The sequence below is a fragment of the Strongylocentrotus purpuratus genome, unplaced genomic scaffold (assembly GCF_000002235.5).
Source record: "Strongylocentrotus purpuratus isolate Spur 01 unplaced genomic scaffold, Spur_5.0 spur5_scaffold_3, whole genome shotgun sequence".
Taxonomy (NCBI): Eukaryota; Metazoa; Echinodermata; class Echinoidea; order Camarodonta; family Strongylocentrotidae; genus Strongylocentrotus; species Strongylocentrotus purpuratus.
Genome location: NW_022145609.1, coordinates 28,875,516 through 28,893,718, shown reverse-complemented (window position 1 = coordinate 28,893,718; position 18,203 = coordinate 28,875,516). Strand labels below are relative to the sequence as shown.

Sequence of the window (18,203 nt, the reverse complement as noted above, 5' to 3'; positions counted from 1 at the left end):
AATGTAAAAAGGAACACTTTTTGGGGTACTTGAAAAGTTGTGTGTGTGTGTGGGGGGGGGGGGGGCACTGTGTCATCTTGCCTCCGGGGAGCGCCGGCTTACTAACCCATATAAACTTATACAAATGAATGCTTATTTCATTTAATCAGACAGACGGGCGATCACATGCTGCCATTATGATTGTCTTATGAATGAAGATTTGCACGCTGCGCAATACTTTTTATCTACAAGGATTCTAAAATGCGAGCAAAAACTGCATCACCGAATTATAACATAGCGACCAAGAGAAAACCTATTGTGTATAGGAATAGGCTATATATATTGAATCTTTGAATTTGAAAGTATGTATTAGAAACCGCATACATCATCATAAATTCATAATGCTAAATAATTAGTCAAACTAGGTAGGTAGGTATATATAGGACGAAATCGATTTTGTCCCTGAGACCCTTCAATAGAAAGAAACACCTGCCCCTCCCCTTCATCGCCTAACGTAGTCATGGTTTCTGCGATGTTGAAGGTGCTCATCGCTGAATGAGAAATTATAATTTCGTAAAATTGAAACGTTGCATTTAAGATCTTTTCTACAGTATAGCACCCCGGCTTCCCCCCCCCCCCACTCAGTGTTGTTTAGGGTACGCATAATTATGCTTGTTCCCTCTTTTTTAAAGCACCCCCTATCTGAGGACTGCCAACATTTCCGAACCCCCCTTTCGCGGGCTTTTCTTAGGATTTTCCTGCCTTGGAGACCCCCTAAATCATGAAAAATGCTCAATGTACCCCCTAAATTCGGAATAATTTCTCAGGAGTCCAAAGAGATGAGAGAAAAAAAAGGAAAAAACACCCCCTTTTTAAAGAAATCTCCGGGTGAAAAGTTAATATACCCCTTTTTTTTTACAATTCTCGGGCCGGACTTTGTCGCACGAAAAGCGCCCCTTTAACGGACATGTTGGTAACACGCATGAGGTCCGTCCGTTCTCGGAGTGGGGGGGGGGGGGGGGGGGGGGTAGCACAAGCCCAAAAATTTGCTTGCCCAGTCTCTCAGTGGCGGGGAGGGGGTTAAGGGGTATTAAGGGGTTTAACCCCCCCCCCCCCCCCCCCCCCCCCTTGAGCTGCCAAATAAAATTGTTATGTGCATAAAAAAACGCCTTCATGTGTCAGAAGTCATTCAACTCATCTGGTAACTGTCATGATAACTCTGGATATAACTGTTGCTTGATTTAAAAACACGTTATCATGCACTCCTTTTTATGGTCTCCATTGTGTTAGTAGATGCCAGGAAAATGTAATTGTTACGGGGATTTAAAATAGCAACAAAAAAAAAGAAAAAAGAAAAAAAAAAAGCGCTACACGGCTCGTGGCCGATGCCCCGCATCGTCATTGGGTCAACCCCTACCCCCTTAGCAAAAAGCTAGATCCGCCCCTGTCTCTACAAGTTTAAGATAAGTCTTGTTTTCTGCTGATTATTGATAACATTTTGTTTGTCTTACGAGGAGGAGGAGGAGGGGGAGAATAAGGAGGGGGAGGGGAGGAGGAGGAGGAGGAGGGGTAGGAGCAGGAGGAGGGGAAGGCAAAATGAAATTGCCCAATGATCCTGAATCATCTGCCAGTCCCCGCATCCAAAGCCTACAAATACCTCTTATGCGATGGGCGATCGACATAGTAAGAAAATAATAGATTTTTAACAATTATTATAAAGGCTCATCGCCTATCGCTTATCTTATATATACCGCAAAAGTTTGCACCCCACTTGTAATTTTAAGGGAGTATCCCTCACACTGGTCCCTGCTTCCAGGGGGGGGGGGGGCTTTCACAAAACTTGACATCGGTGACAAATGACAGATTTTGTTATAAGCTACTGAAATCGTTGCTTCTGATTGGTTATCAACAGATTTGTCACTGATTTTTGTCATTTGTCATTGAAAAAAGGCTTTGTGAAACGGGCCCCATGTGGCTTTTGGCGCTATGTGGGAGAGGTCGGTAAGCACATGTCCCTCCTACTAATGCTCATCTGCTATGATTTTTTTGAATGATTTAAAAAAAAAATATAAATACAATCCTTGTTCCAATATTGATCAAGCATTCTTAGTTTTACCAAGGCCAAGATAATAGACCCCCTCCAAATCCTGACTGGAAAACTACCACATTAGACAACCTTATCATTTTTTTTTTTTTACTATACTCATTTTTGGAGTAGATCCTATCAGAGTGAGACGACCTATCTAGGGCTATAAAATATCATTTTAAAGCTTTTTAAGTATTATTAGGGGTCTATATTAATCTAAACAAGTTTTGAATCTATTATCGTTTTCTGACATTAATTGTCGCTCACGAATAATTTTGAACTCCCCCTCCCCAGTCCCACAAGTTTTTTCTTGACACACGCTGATTAGGAATTTGCAAAAATAATTATGATACAAAAATGGGAAAAGAAAAGAAAAACAAATATTCAAAAGAGAGTTGAATGAATAAATGAAGATAAGGGAAAACATACAGATATTAATAAATAGATAATTAAGTTAATCAATTGAAAAGAAAAGAAATGAGAGAAAAAAAGAAAGACAGACCGACCCGGAAAGAAAGGGGGAGAAGGAGGAAAGAAAAAAGAAAGCAAAGAAGAAAATGTGCACTTCAGATTGCTTATTTATAGGCTCGTTTTACTTTAATATAGTTTGCAGTAGGTAATTATAAAAACTGATTTCATATCGGCCTGGAAAATGTTAAAAACCACTTTGAACGAAAAGATAGTTAAAAAAAAGTAGAATAAACCTACTTTTATAAAAGCAGAATATTACAAAAAGTTAATAAATAGTTAATTTCTGACCAATCTTCAAATAAAACCAAACAGAAACAGCTCAGATAATCAACCTCGGCTGAATTAAAGATCATTAGTTTACCTGTTCACATTTATAATAGAAGAAAAGAATAATACCGTTGAGTCATAGGATTCGGGCGTTACCCCGTACCGTATACACAATTAGCATACCATAGGCCATTTTTCTAACAATAAAAATCGATTTTCAAATTCTGTCTGCTCTTGCTGTTCTCGATCACTTTCGCAATAACTTGAGTTTCTTCACAAGTTTTACTCTAAACGAAATCATCAAGAAATTTGACAGGATACACTTCCGACCTCAATTAAAAATCATTTTTTCATAGAATGCTAGTTTTTAACCTAGTCTAGAACCGGAACTCGGTAGGAGGCAGAGACTGGTCGGCTAGCGTCGGTTTACCAAGGCTACCAGTGACGCTGAGCCGTGTGTGATCGTAATGGCCATCTCCACGGATTTGAATCACAGAATGGGCGCATCGGTCCCACTCATGAAGTTTGGTGTTGTGCTTTTTACTTTTCTCGCCGGATCACTTGTCTCCCTTCCGTTTACAGCAGGTAATTCATCGTTTCACACGAATAAACAAATTATTTATTTTCCCTGAAAATGGACATGTCTCATAAGGCCTTTAACTAGGGCAGTTTAGGGCTCAACAAATCTAGACTAGACTAATAGATCTAATTAGGTCTAGACCCAGTCTAGGGTCTATTTAAAATTTAGAGATTAGGGTCTAGACTAAACTCATGAAACTAGATCTAGGTCTAGACCCTAATAGTAATTAGAAATCTAGTCTAATGTCGGTCTAGACCGAATTTTTCTGTCTCTTTCGTTCGTTAGCCTCTGATTTGGGTTAGGTCGGCTCTCTCTAAAGAGAGAAGAGAGAGCCGACCTTACCCAAATCAGAGGCTAACGAACGAAAGAGACAGAAAAATTTGGTCTAGACAAACATGACAAATGTCTTGAGACTTGACATTGAATTGATTGTCAATGCAGACTACAGTACAGACAACACTAGACACAATCAACAGACAACAGTCCCTAGTCAACCTAGACCGAAAGCTTCAGTCTCTCTAATCGTCGGTTGTTCCACTGAGACTACGTCTGGCTCCACTAGACCTCCGATTATAGAGACTGAAGTCTGGGGACCTCTTTCTGTGAGGCACTGTACGGAACAAATGGTTCGGTTCGACCGGACCGCGATGAATGAGATATGCAACGAGATTTTCACTCTTTACATCCTCATAACTGCTGCAATTATAACACAAATTAAAAATAACATATATATAGACCGAAAGCTTCAGTCTCTATAATCGTCGGTTGTTCCACTGAGACTACGTCTGGCTCCACTAGACCTCCGGTTATAGAGACTGAACGACTGCCTATGCCAGCCTGTGTTGAACTTATTCCGCTAGATTTTAGCCGCTAGGCCCCTCCCACAAACTTGCCACGGCCGTATTGTTATGCCCCCAAAATCCCCCAAAATGTCATTTTACCTCGTTCATTTCCAATTTTAAATTAGGCCTAGGCTATAATACATCGGTTCCACTTACTAACTTGATTGATATAATCCGTTTAATGGTCCCTTTTAAGGAAATTATCGGTCAAAATCGACATCCATGTTGAAAATCTTGCAAGCCGTGTTAAACTCTCGCTGCCGTCAATCTCATCCCTTCTAGTCTACGCCGAAGGCAAAATGATTATGAAGGAAAAACTGTGATAACGCCATTACGAACGTGTAGATGGCGCACAGTTTTTCCTTCATAATCATTTATATTAATATGCACATATAGGCCTATAGCCATCCCCACGGTACGAGATCTCTGGGTTGCCATCTGTATTGGGGAATAACAACAAATGTCAGTTTTATTAAAGAAATGACCCAAATCATTAATATGTGCGTCCACCCGCCATGCGAGCAATAATTGTTTCAGGTTTATTTGAACGAAGCACCACTCAATGTAACGACCGGAAGTTTCAACAGGATCACCTCACACTTCCGTATACTGATGCTGATGCTGAAGCTTGTAGTTGTTGATGTTGTACTCGCAATTCGGTACTCACTACATTATACCTCTACCTGTTTTAAATCGTTAAAGATGAAGTTGAGTTCTGGTCATGCGATTGCATTGTGAAAGAAACGGTGTGGAATCGACCAGAAAAGGTTGATCATCTAGCATATAAGAATTTGTGTGTATTGCAAGGTTCTGTAATCATCAAAATGATAAGAAATTTGGCCAAGTCTTGGTAAAGTTACAAACACTGTACACAGAAAGATGGCTATGGGACTACACGAACACGTGATGTAGAAATCCTACCCTGGAGTTTTACGATGTTACATGACATATTTAGAATATGAAGGCATTTGAAGAGCCATGCTTTTCAGGGAACATGTCTTATCTGATGTTCTTCCACACTTGCATGATAAGAATGATAAAGCTCACAAATTATTTTTCACCTCTTTCCAGAACTCAACCTTCTCTTGAATGTTATTAGTTACCGTACTGTTAGAAGAATTGATTTCAAATTTCATTATTATGAATATGTGCCGTGTGCATATATATTATTATTTATTAGCTGGCACTAGTCTAGATGGAAATAATCATTTGGTATGGGGAATTCTTATAAAAACTAATATATTTGTGAACCTTCCCAAGTTCCCAATACACAGACAGTAACCCTTGCCACAAGCATGAGGGCTAGGGGTATTTAATAATGATAGAGGCGGTCAGTGGAGCCAGACGTAATCACAGCAGAACAACCATCAATATCAGAGACTGAAGCTTTAGGTCTGTTTAGCTGGTCCAGATTAGATCACACATGAACCTTGATGAGAAGATGAACATTATTTGAATACAAATTTCATTTTCAGCTTGGAAACCCCAAACCTTGCTTAATGCTATAGTTGTGGTTAGGTTAATTTATTTACAATTGTGGATCAAAACAAATTCTGTTTAGTGTTCATATTATTTTGAAAAGATTTCCACTCATTCATGTGTGAGGTTATCAATCTGGGATTCTTCCTTCTGCAGAGTTCAAATCTACGGTAGGTGTAAAATCTAGTGTATCACCTACATGTAGTTAGTCATAGACCTAGATTCGTATCATGGAATTTTATATTTTGCATTGTGTTTAATTACATGATCACTTGTTCTTTATTTGAAATGTAGCAACTCTACTTTTTGCCTTGTGTGATTCTATGTTTCCAACTTGAGTATGATGAACATCCCTCTTGTTTTAATATGATGCTTACACATGTAGCTCGTTAATTGCAATTTAACCTCTACAATTCAGTATTCAAGATTCTAGCTTTATTATTCATAAGATCATACAGAAATCATATGACGCTATGGGTGTTACATACAACTGATTAAATAATAATAATGATAATGATATTAATGATAACAATGGTCAAAACAAAGATAATGATATTGACAGTAATAATAATGATAAGGATGATGATGATGATGATGATAATAATAAATATGATTATTTTCATGGTAAATAATTATGGTAATTTTCTGTTTGATCTTTCAGGGCAATCCTGCAGTGCCGGTGGACTTTTCAGTGAGACAGAGTGTGCTGATGGAAGCTGTATATTTTCTAATTTTGTCTGTGACACAGTCGTAGACTGCTCTGATGGTTCTGATGAGACTCCTGCTACTTGTAATGATACAGGTAAACCAGTGACTCAACAGTCCACCTGTAATCTCTGACCTAGCAGCTCATTTGATCCAGGGCCCCATTTCACAAAACTTGTCATCAGTGAAAAATGACAGCTTCTGTTATAATCTAGTGAAACCCTTGCTTCTGATTGGTTATCACTTATCAGCAGATTTGTCACTGATTTTTGTCATTTGTCATTGAAAAAAGGCTGTGTGAAACGGGTCCCAGCTTGCAATGATAAATGATTTCTAAACAAATCTCAATTCATATAGCGCTTTATGGAATACCATCTGTAAGCTCTTTACAGGTATTATTATCACTCCCTGGGGAGTATTCCTACCATATGGTCACCCATTGCAATTAGTATCACACAGGCTTTTGCCATCCTACCAGTTCCTTAATGGCAAATGTAGATTAATGATTTTGACAAAGGTTATTTGTGGCATGTTGGGGATCAAACCCTTGACCTTTGCATTTCCATTAAAGTGTTCGAACCACTCAACTACAACACCTCTAAAAAATATCAAGTAAACTAATAGGAGAAGAAGGATACCTTGTTTTCCCAAAGTGCCATTTCTATCAATCTCTTCTATACCTATCATTCAAAATATCCTACCTTACAGGTAACCTGACATATATTTGTTGTTAAAACCCAATAGACAGGTTTTATAGAAAAATTCCAATAATTGCAGACATACATGTACAATGATTAAATGATTAAACATACATGTACACAGATTGAACAAGAATGTAATGAAACAAGTACATGATTGGTATAAAATGTAGGCATTCTAAAAAACTACAACTATAAATTCTTTGAACCTACAGTGTACTTGTACATACAGTACAATTACTTGTTGATGATAAATATTTAGTTTGACTACAAAAGTTGTGAAAGAGGGTGGGTATGGTAGAGAGAGAGAGAGAAAGAGATGCATATATCAGGGCTCGAATTACCCACCGGCAATCGGCAATTTGCCGCCATGCCCCTCTCACTGGCCGGAATGCCCTTTTCAAAATCAAACCGCTTACGGCCACAATATTTAAATCCACAAAAGTTTTGCCGACATTATAGTCATCATAAGTCAACCCTGACTTGTAATGTTCAAAAAGACTTCGTTGCCCCAACTGAGATCTAAAAACATTATTAATCGGCAAGGTTTTGTTGCCCCTACGGAGCTCTAAAAACGATAATAATCGGCAGGGTTTTGTTGTCCCTAAGGAGATCTTAAAACAGTAATAATCGGCAAGGTTTTGTTGCCCCTACGGAGCTCTAAAAATGATAATAATCGGCAGGATTTTGTTGCCCCTACGGAGCTCTAAAAACGATAATAATCGGCAAGGTTTTGTTTCCCCTACGGAGCTCTAAAACCATTAATGATCGGCAAGGTCTTGTTGCCTCTACGGAGCTCTAAAAACATTATTAATCGGCAAGGTTTTGTTGCCCCTACGGAGCTCTAAAAACGATAATAATCGGCAGGGTTTTGTTGTCCCTACGGAGATCTTAAAACGGTAATAATCGGCAGGGTTTTGTTGCCCCTACGGAGATCTAAAAACAATAATAATCGGCAAGGTTTTGTTGCCCGTACGGAGCTCTAAAAACAATAATTATCGACAAGGTTTTGTTGCCCCTACGGAGCTCTAAAAATGATAATAATGGACAAGGTTTTGTTGCCTCTACGGAGCTCTAAAAACGATAATAATGGGCAAGGTTTTGTTGCCCCTACGGAGCTTTAAAAACAATAATAATCGGCAGGGTTTTGTTGCCCCTATGAAGATCTAAAAACGATAATAATCGGCAAGGTTTTGTTGTCCCTACGGAGCTCTAAAAACGATAATAATCGGCAAGGTTTTGTTGCCCGTACGGAGCTCTAAAACAATAATTATCGGCAAGACTTTGTTGCCCCTACGGAGATCTTAAAACAATAATTATCGGCAAGACTTTGTTGCCCCTACGGAGATCTAAAAAACAATAATTATCGGCGAGACTTCATTGCCACCATGGAACTCCTTACCGGTAATTAATTACTATTGGCGGGACTTCATTGCCGATACGGAGATATGAAAGCATATCTTCATCGAAATGACTGAAACGTTTGGCACAAAAACCGTAATGACTCGGGCTTAGTTTTTCAATCCATCTCCATCCTTTTTACTTGGACCAATCAATATCGGGAAGTTTTGTTTACCTATCGTTGGTTCAACATCTTTACTTCGCGTTGTGACCTTTTTTTGTGCGTTTTCAGAGTTTTTAATCAGTGAAAAATTTTCCTCGGGAGGAGGGTCGGGAATTAAATCAGAAAACAATTAAGAGTTGAGATAATGGTACATCGAATCGTCTTCTTTCACATACGTTTTAATTAAAACGTCATAGGTTGCAAATCCCCCCCCCATTAAAACGGTGTGAGGTGATTTTACGCACAATTTCCACTTTGGCCTTAGTGCCCCTTAGGATATACATTTGTGCCCCTTTCAGTGGATTTGTGCCCTCTCAAAAAAGTGGCCTTGACCCAAATTTGACGTAATTCGAGGCCTGATATGTATGTATATGGACTATACGTGTAACTTACAATTCTCTCATTTACTTAAACAAACAAAAAGTAAATATATTCATATGCAGTTCAAATTAAATTACTAATAATTACAGTATGATAATAAGATGACGCATTTGCATACAAGGGTACCTATTTCAGGGAGATTTGTGCACCCTATAATTACAGAATTATGATTATTACAGAATTATGATTATTACCGTAATTAACAGTGTATTAACCACTCCTTTTTTATTTTATTTGTTATATAAAGTTTCAATTTATGCCCCTCCACCTGGCGCTATGCCTGGCAATGTCTCCCAGCTCGGTAATGGGTGTGTTGACTCACCACTTGGAAACTAGAACAACACTCAAATTTGTCTGTCATCTTGGTTTGATAGTAATCTTTCTGATAGATCTCAATATGTAGTTTATAATAATAATTCCTCCAATTTTTCTTCTATTACATGGTGTACCACAAGGTTCTATCCTAGGTCCCCTACTGTTTTTTAATTTACATTAATGGCGAAAAAGAGGGGTGCGGTTAATACACGAGGGCGGTTTATACAACGTTAATTACGGTATTGTTATCATTTTATATAATTATTATGATGATGATGGGTAACTGGGGTAATAATGATAACAATGTAATGTACCTAGAAATATAGTATTAAGCGCTATGTAAAGACTCCTACTGTCATTATTATGAATACTATTATTTACGGGTGTATATTCTTAAGTTTTATGATGTTGGTCATATTTACTTTAATGCGAAAGTTACAGGTGAACATATTACCTACGTGTACTGTCTGAGTTAAAAAAAACCTCATTTGAATAAGTTTTGAATGGGAGTGGAGAGCTTTTTGAGAATCAATCTTCATACAGATATGACCCAGTAAACAATGTTTTCTTTTAAATGATGAAGTAAATTAGTAAATGTAAACACCTCACATTTCTGTATCCTATAACACAGAGCTCAGTATGTACATGTAGGAACTTTGTTGCCCACAGCTGCCATGCATTTACATATTTGTAAGCAAAGACCAAAAAAATGGTGCAGTTTAGCACTTTGTATGAGGAGATTTCATTCTCTATTGGTCATCAAAATTTGAATCAATGAATATTTCCTTGCACTATTCATTTTATGTGTGTATGAAAATTGAAAGGATCATGTAATTACAGTGTAGTAACAAATCGATGAAGCTAGGTCAGTTCAGTCATATCCTGAATTTGTAACACAGGGCTTATGGATCCTTTTGGTCCATACATGTACATGTATGTGATATGGCACTTTCATCCTGTTTTCTGTTCTTTTTATCAGTTTCTGCCTGTGACAGTGACCCATGCTTGAATGGAGGAACGTGTATAGCGATGGATAGAACCAGCACCAAAGTGGCATACTATGACTGTATTTGTCCCCCAAACACACTTGGTGACCAATGTCAGACTGTTGTCACCACTCAGCCACCATCAGCGTCTACCACACAAGCCACAACAATGCAGACAGATGGGATTTCTTCTACAATTCTTCCACAAACAACCATATCTACCATGCAAGCAACAACAGCAGCAGTAACAACAAGCCCATCTACCACAGTTGAGTCAACAGTGGCTACTACTGAAAGTATTACTGCTACCACACCATCGCTATCTACAAGTTTTTCATCAACAACATCTACAACATCCACTACACAGAATACACCAACAACAATCTTGCCCGAAGACACAACACAGGCTTCCACTTCTACCATGCAACCACCAACTTCTGCCGGAACCACAGTGCAGGTAACATCAGTGGATCCATCTACCACAATGTTGTCTACAACACCAGGAGGCACTGCAACATGTGATCAGCTTGGATGTCAGAATGGAGCAACATGTATGCAAATTGGTGCCATAGCAGTATGCATCTGTTCTGCTGGATTTGAAGGTATGTGATAGTCGGGGGGGGGGGGGGGGGGGGGGGGAGGGGGGGGGGGGGGGGTTCAGAAAGACTAAGATCGACTTAAGTTGGACTTGAACTATGGTAGGCCATTCATGCCACTGGTTGCTCTCACTATCGGTCTCTCAATTATGATCTTTAGATAATATTTTTTCCTTCAATAGCGAACTATCAAAAAATGTACATTCTGTAGATTTGTGACCATGATTTGTACATGATCCTCGAAAAACCAATGCTAGGAATGCACAATGTTTGCTGAGTAAATAGTAACATGTGTTTGATGGGACACTGCATGCTCTATCAGTTTGAAGAGTAAGGATTTGGTAATTTGATCAAGACAGAGAAACAAATTAAATATTTTTTTTGTAGAGCTGATTTAAAGGTCATTTAGCCTTGATGATGAAATTAATTTTGATTAGAGAAGAAATAATTCTAATACGAAGTAATAAATTTGAATATCAATCATACTTGATGGATATTTTTATAGAAAAAAAATGGTTGCCAAATTTTTCAATTATCTTAATTCAACACTAGCCCTGTAATTTACATGTATATATATACTTTGGTTAGACAGTAATAGGTACTTAAAATGATGATTGATGAAAATTTAGTGATCTATGATGGATGAGTAGCAGTGTATATATTATTTTAATGACCAATTTTCTGAATAGTCTAATTATTAAGAAAATACAAATTGGGAGCAATTGCCAGCTTCCCAATGAGAGAAAAGGCTTAATAAGCTAAGAGCCACAGTACGTGACGTCAGACCAGGAGTGTGATTGTCTACAATACATGTATGAAGCCGATTCGGCTTTTAATCTAACTATAGAAGGCTAAAATGCACTAAAATTCATTTTATGAATACCGGTAAGAACATAAAGCAGGAAATTGTTGTTTTTCTAAATGTCCATATATATTTTTATAATGTATTACAATTTCGTTGAAAATCGGAATGCAGAAGGATAGTGTAGGTACATGTACATGTGTGGTGGGCTTTAGCTCAAATCGAATGACATATACTAAGATTTCTTGAAATTTTGTTCGAGAGTACCAACTGTTATTGTTATTGTCACATAATATGGTGAATCAGATTTTGTTTTACATTAACTTCATTTTTTGTAATTTTCTCTCTCTTTCTTTCTTTCATATTATATATTCTTCTCTACAGGTCAACGTTGTGAGACTGATATTGATGAGTGTGCTAGTGATCCATGTGAGAACGGGTCTGAATGTCAAGACAACATTAATTCGTTCACATGTGTCTGTTCTCCTGGTTTCTTTGGTACATCCTGTTCCTTTGAGATCAATGAATGTGATTCTGATCCATGTATGAACGGAGCTACGTGTGTAGATGGCATTGCTTCCTATCAATGTAGCTGTGTCAGTGGTTATGCTGGACAGGATTGCCAGACTGAAATCAATGAGTGTGATAGCATGCCCTGTCAAAATGGAGGTAAGTTTGGGGTTTGTTTCATTTGGGAATTCTCTTTTTCTTTTGCTTTGATACCCCCTCTTTTTCTCTCCCCTCTTCCATTCTTCCTTCCCCACCCACTACCTCGCCGGACTGTCCATCACAAGGTCCGCGGTTCGAGTCCTTCCGGTGCACTAATGTCCTTTGGCATGACATTGATCTTTATTTGCCACACTCCACCCAGGTGAAGCAAATGGGTATCTGGTAGGAATTTAGGTAACCCGACACATGCTCCGCCGACGATTACTCCGCCGACATTTGCTCCGCAGAACGCGACAATTGCTCCGCGACATTTGCTCCGACGTCAAATGCTCCGCCGACAGTTGCTCCGCCGACAATTGCTCCGCCGACAGATGCTCCGCCGACAATTGCTCCGCCGACAATTGCTCCGCCGACAATTGCTCCGCCGTCAATTGCTCCGCAAAACGCGACATTTGCTCCGCCTGAAGCGACACTTGCTCCGCCGACATTTGCTCCGCCGACAATTGCTCCGCCGACAATTGCTCCGCCGACATTTGCTCCGCCGACATTTGCTCCGCCGACATTTGCTCCGCCTGAAGCGACACTTGCTCCGCCGACATTTGCTCCGCCGACAATTGCTCCGCCGACAATTGCTCCGCCTGAAGCGACAATTGCTCCGCCGACATTTGCTCCGCCGACATTTGCTCCGCCGACAATTGCTCCGCCTGAAGCGACAATTGCTCCGCCGACATTTGCTCCGCCGACAATTGCTCCGCCGACAATTGCCTTGCCGACAATATTTTTTTTACACGGGTTATTTTCGTTTCTTTTTTTTCTTCTTCATTTTCTGAATGCATTTCATGAAATAATGTAGATGAAATGAAATGAATGAATGTTGATGAAGTGGGAGGAAAAGGGAGTTACCTAAAAGTCATTTCGAATATACTGAAATAACTTTCCGTCTATCACTGTACGTCCCATATAATGTACACTAAACACTCATTACATGTCGTGAGAAGTTTAAAAAAAAAAGTAGAGCAGCAAGCCACATTCCCCAATACGCGCATACCTCCTAGTTAATTTCAAACAGCTCGTCAATATGTAAGACCTGAAATAACCTCAATGCAAGCAAGCACATGCATCTTACTACAATGTACTAGTTCATCATGGAAGTTCTAGAAAACAACAGGAGAGGGATCAAAATAAGCTTTGAAGGGCACTTATACGTAGAGAAGAGAACCCATTCAGACGGGAAAATTAGATGGTAGCCTTTCTGCTTATTCCCATTTATACAAATCATTCTGTTGCAGTTTGATGTTAGTTCTTCATAATAAGCCAATTGCTCTTCTTCCGGTGGCTCCGTGAGTTCCTTAAAGTCAGTGAAAACAAAGTATTCGAATGAGACGGGGTGTTTTACACACTAATATATATATATATATATATATAATTATAGTAAAGCTACATACACTTAACTGAAGGAAAGAAACCTATAGAAAACGGACTGGATATTATTGAAAATACTATTCTAAACAAGAATGTACTACATTACGTTACAATTTCACGAGAGAAATAGAACTCGAGAGGGGGAGAAGAGAAGAAGTGGTGAAATTGAAAACAGACAAATAGCATGAGAGGGAAGAAAAGAGCCAAGAAGACAAAAAAAAGGGTTTAAAATGAAAAGGAGGAGCAAGAGAGAAAGAGAGAGATATAGCCTTTAGCTTTGGATCAGCTAATGAGTAATACATGAAACTTATTTTGAGTAATTATCTTTCGCCGGAGAACTTGCATAAGGAGCTATAACTTGATTTTCTCTTTTTAATCAAACATGGGGAATAGCAAAAAACGGCTGAGCATTTATTGCACTAATTACCAGAGGAGCATTCATATCTTCCAAGAGGCCGCACTTTTGGATCGGAGAGCAATTTTATTGTTGGCGGAGCATTGTCTTTTAAGGGGTACTTTTGGGGAGGAGCAACAATTGTCGTAGTAGCCTTTGTATTTTACGGGGCAATTTTTGAGCGGAGCAAATATCGGCGGAGCAATTGTCGGCGGAGCAATTATCGGAGGAGCAATTATCGGCGGAGCAATTATCGGCGGAGCAAATGTCACCGGAGCAATTGTCGCTTCAGGCGGAGCAATTGTCGGCGGAGCAAATGTCGGCGGAGCAAATGTCGGCGGAGCAAATGTCGGCGGAGCAAGTGTCGCTTTCGGCGGAGCAAATGTCGGCGGAGCAAATGTCGGCGGAGCAAGTGTCGCTTCAGGCGGAGCAAATGTCGGCGGAGCAAATGTCGGCGGAGCAATTGTCGCGTTTTGCGGAGCAATTGACGGCGGAGCAATTGTCGGCGGAGCAATTGTCGGCGGAGCATCTGTCGGCGGAGCAATTGTCGGCGGAGCAACTGACGGCGGAGCACCTGTCGGCAGAGCATTTGACGTCGGAGCAAATGTCGCGGAGCAAATGTCGCGGAGCAATTGTCGCGTTTTGCGGAGTAAATGTCGGCGGAGCAATCGTCGGCGGAGCATGTGTCATGGAACCAGGAATTTATTCCTTGAAATGCTAGAGCGCCGTGTTAAAGCCAGGGTTATAATCAGGAGCGCCAGGAGAGTCAAATCTGACTGACATGAGCGCTTTACAAGAACCCATTATTATTACCTCTCTATCTCTATTTCACACTCCCACTTTCTTTGTTTCTTTCTTTCCCTCTCTTTACCTCTCTTTCTCTTGCGTTCTGATATATTCTAACAAGATCTTGAAGATTGCATACTGTTATAGAAATTATTTGTGTTTAGAATATAACAGTAATTGCTTAGATATTTGCTGAGAATACTAAAGTTCCATTACTCCACTTTACTCCAGTACCTCCAAATAATAAAAGATTCAACTAGTTACAACTGTTTGGTAATAGTAATAATTGATTGATAATAGGCACACATTGTGATTTATTTTCTTGCGGTTCGTTCAGATGAAAATGCCAGTGTTATTCTCAGTTCTAACTTGATCATTTGATGACAGTTAGATTTCAATGATCTTGTTGTAGAATGTAAGTTTCAATCAATTATATTATCAAGCCTTCAAAGAAATGATATTGTGAGGTGACAATAAAACATGTAAATACAGTGCTTGTAAGCCACCTGCATTATGAGGTAGCATAAAGATAAAGGTGAGTTCTGGTAATAATGCGATTGCATTGTGAAAGAAAAGGTGTGGAATGGATAAGAAAAAGTTGATCATGTAGCATGTAAGTATTGGTGTGTACTGCAAGGTTCTGGATTCATCAAAATCATAATAAATTTGGCCCAGTCTTGGTAAAGTAACAAGAACTGTACACAGAAAGATGTATATGGGACTACACAAATGGTGTCGGGGCTACTATACCTTGATTTCCTTATCTTTCTTTGCTCATTACTCAGCCAGTATATATTTTCTTCCAAAATTGTTTGGCACATGACATTTATTTGTAATCTTGAACATTCAGTGTAAGTTTCATTTGATTCTGTGAGAATTCATTTCCTTTTTTTTTTTACCAGAACTCAAGTTTATCTTTAAGATCAGGCATTAAAATCATAAAAACTCAAATCGTAAAATCTTAATCTGTTATGTTTATGAATATTATCCACTATTTGTAATCCTATGTAGGAGAATGCGAAGATGAGATGAATGGATACACCTGTCGTTGTATCGATGGATTCAGCGGCGTCAACTGTGCAGTAGATGGCAATCAATGTACCAGTAATCCTTGTGTGAATGGGGCTACATGTGTGGATCTGATCAGAGCTTATCAGTGTGTCTGTCTCACCGGGACTAGAGGATTAAACTGTGAGATCGATGAATTTGATGAGTGCATCAGTGATCCATGTCTGAATCAAGGTAATATAATATTGCTTGCTTACATACACTCCTGTCTTAGATATATCTTAGTATGTCATCATGATTAATTTTATGGCAAACAAGTATATGATTTTAAAGATTACAAACAAAAATCAATGATATATTCTAATTTAAATTTAAATAGTCTTGAATTATCAATACACTGTATTACTGTGAAACAAATATCTACAGAACTCGTAAAATTTATTAAAAAACCATCTAATGGGGTAGATTTCTGGAACAAAACTTTACAGACAATTTTTTTTATTAAGTGTGATTCTCTGTGGTTACTTTAATTGAAATATGTTTGTGATAATTACTTGATACAATTCAACTTTAAATTTATGTATAATATTTTACCAACACCTGTTAATATATTCAAATGGAAAATCAAAGAAAACGATTTGTGTTATTACTGTAACAAACCTGGTACCATAATACATGTGTATTTTGAATGCGAAAAGATTTATCCATTTTGAAATTTTATTGAAATATTATGTAACGCCTTCTGTAGAAATTTTAAATTCTCACCTATTTGTGTTCTATATGGTTTTCATGACGCAAAGGAAAATGTTACAGATATTAATTTACTACAGGTACTTCATTATGCTTTATTTGCAATTTATAATGCTAGTGACTGAGTTGTCAATAATTTTTTTTTAAATGTAACAACAACAAAAATCATGATCAATTTTACAACCAGTTCACCATTTACAGTTTCAATTAACTTGCAGAAAACTTGCGGTATTTATTCAGGTATTCCTGTGTTATTGTCCAAACTTCTGTTGTTTTTAGGTGCTTTCTCATTGAGTTTTGACAATTTATTTTGATTTTTCAAAGAAGTACAGATGCCATGGCACTCATCGGCCATTATCTATAAGGGGATTTTGTAATATCATTGCTGCACTACTTAAGAAAAAAAAATCAATGTGGCATTGAATAGATTTATCATTGCTGTATGACTCAATTCATGGTCTTTTGAAAATATATTCTGCCTCAAATTTGTGGATTTCCTAAGATGAAAATGAAGTATTCAAATGATCAATTTTTTGTCTTCCTCATCTTTGTTCCATCAGCAGTATGTCAAAGCCGATCATTGCTACTCTTAGAATTATAGATCTGGGCCCTGTCTTATAAAGAGTTACGATTGATCCAAATCAATCGCAAGTCCTCCAATCAATAGCAAGTTTACAGTCCCCTATATCTAATATGTACATACCAGTAGTTGTGATTGATATCAATCGCAAACAAGTTGCGATTGATATCAACTGTTTATAAGACAGGCCCCTGAACATGATCTTTATGATACAAAGTCATATCAGGAAACCTCATAAGTCTGTTTTGGGGCACAGTTGATTTAATTTTTTTTTTTTTTCTATTTATGACAGCAACCTGCATCAATGGCATCAACGAATACAGATGTACTTGTAGCGAAGGCTGGTTTGGAGTGAACTGTGAATCTGATGGTGATCAATGTGATTCTGATCCTTGTCTTAATGAAGCTACTTGCCTGGATGGCATCATGTCTTATACCTGCCAATGTCTACCTGGATTTACAGGTTTGTATATCTTCACAAATATTATTTATTGAACAAAAGAATATAGATGCATGTGAGATTTATGTAGCAGCATTCCATATGGTTAAAGTTATTGTGTAGATCATGAAAGGATTCTGATGATACAGGTTGCTGCACTATATGCAAATAGCCATTATGGTATTGATTTGGCAACAATTATCACAATGCAATGATTTAATGCGGGCTAGAAAGTTTGTTATGATAACTCATTATCAAAACTCTAAAGAGGTGACATTACATAAGCCCAAGATTAAATGATGATTCGAGTGTAACATTCTTATTTGCGATCATGACTAAGTATATTTGTTTATTTATCCTTATAAGAGTAAAGAAGACATGATTGGAGTATAATATTATTGTCT

The 18,203-nt window shown here is 38.3% G+C and overlaps 1 protein-coding gene across 1 annotated transcript in view; it reads left to right on the top strand.

Moving 5' to 3' along the window:
* Positions 1 to 2,986: 2,986 nt before the first annotated feature.
* Positions 2,987 to 18,203, top strand: part of LOC584383 (fibrillin-2) — a 52,562-nt gene continuing 37,345 nt past the window's right edge. Inside the window, exons 1-6 of the mRNA XM_030995871.1 lie at positions 2,987 to 3,388; positions 6,366 to 6,506; positions 10,347 to 10,955; positions 12,136 to 12,420; positions 16,034 to 16,264; positions 17,653 to 17,823. Of these exons, the coding sequence (XP_030851731.1) occupies positions 3,271 to 3,388; positions 6,366 to 6,506; positions 10,347 to 10,955; positions 12,136 to 12,420; positions 16,034 to 16,264; positions 17,653 to 17,823 (1,555 nt within the window). The 5' untranslated portion in view covers positions 2,987 to 3,270. The remainder of the gene's footprint in view (positions 3,389 to 6,365; positions 6,507 to 10,346; positions 10,956 to 12,135; positions 12,421 to 16,033; positions 16,265 to 17,652; positions 17,824 to 18,203) is intronic.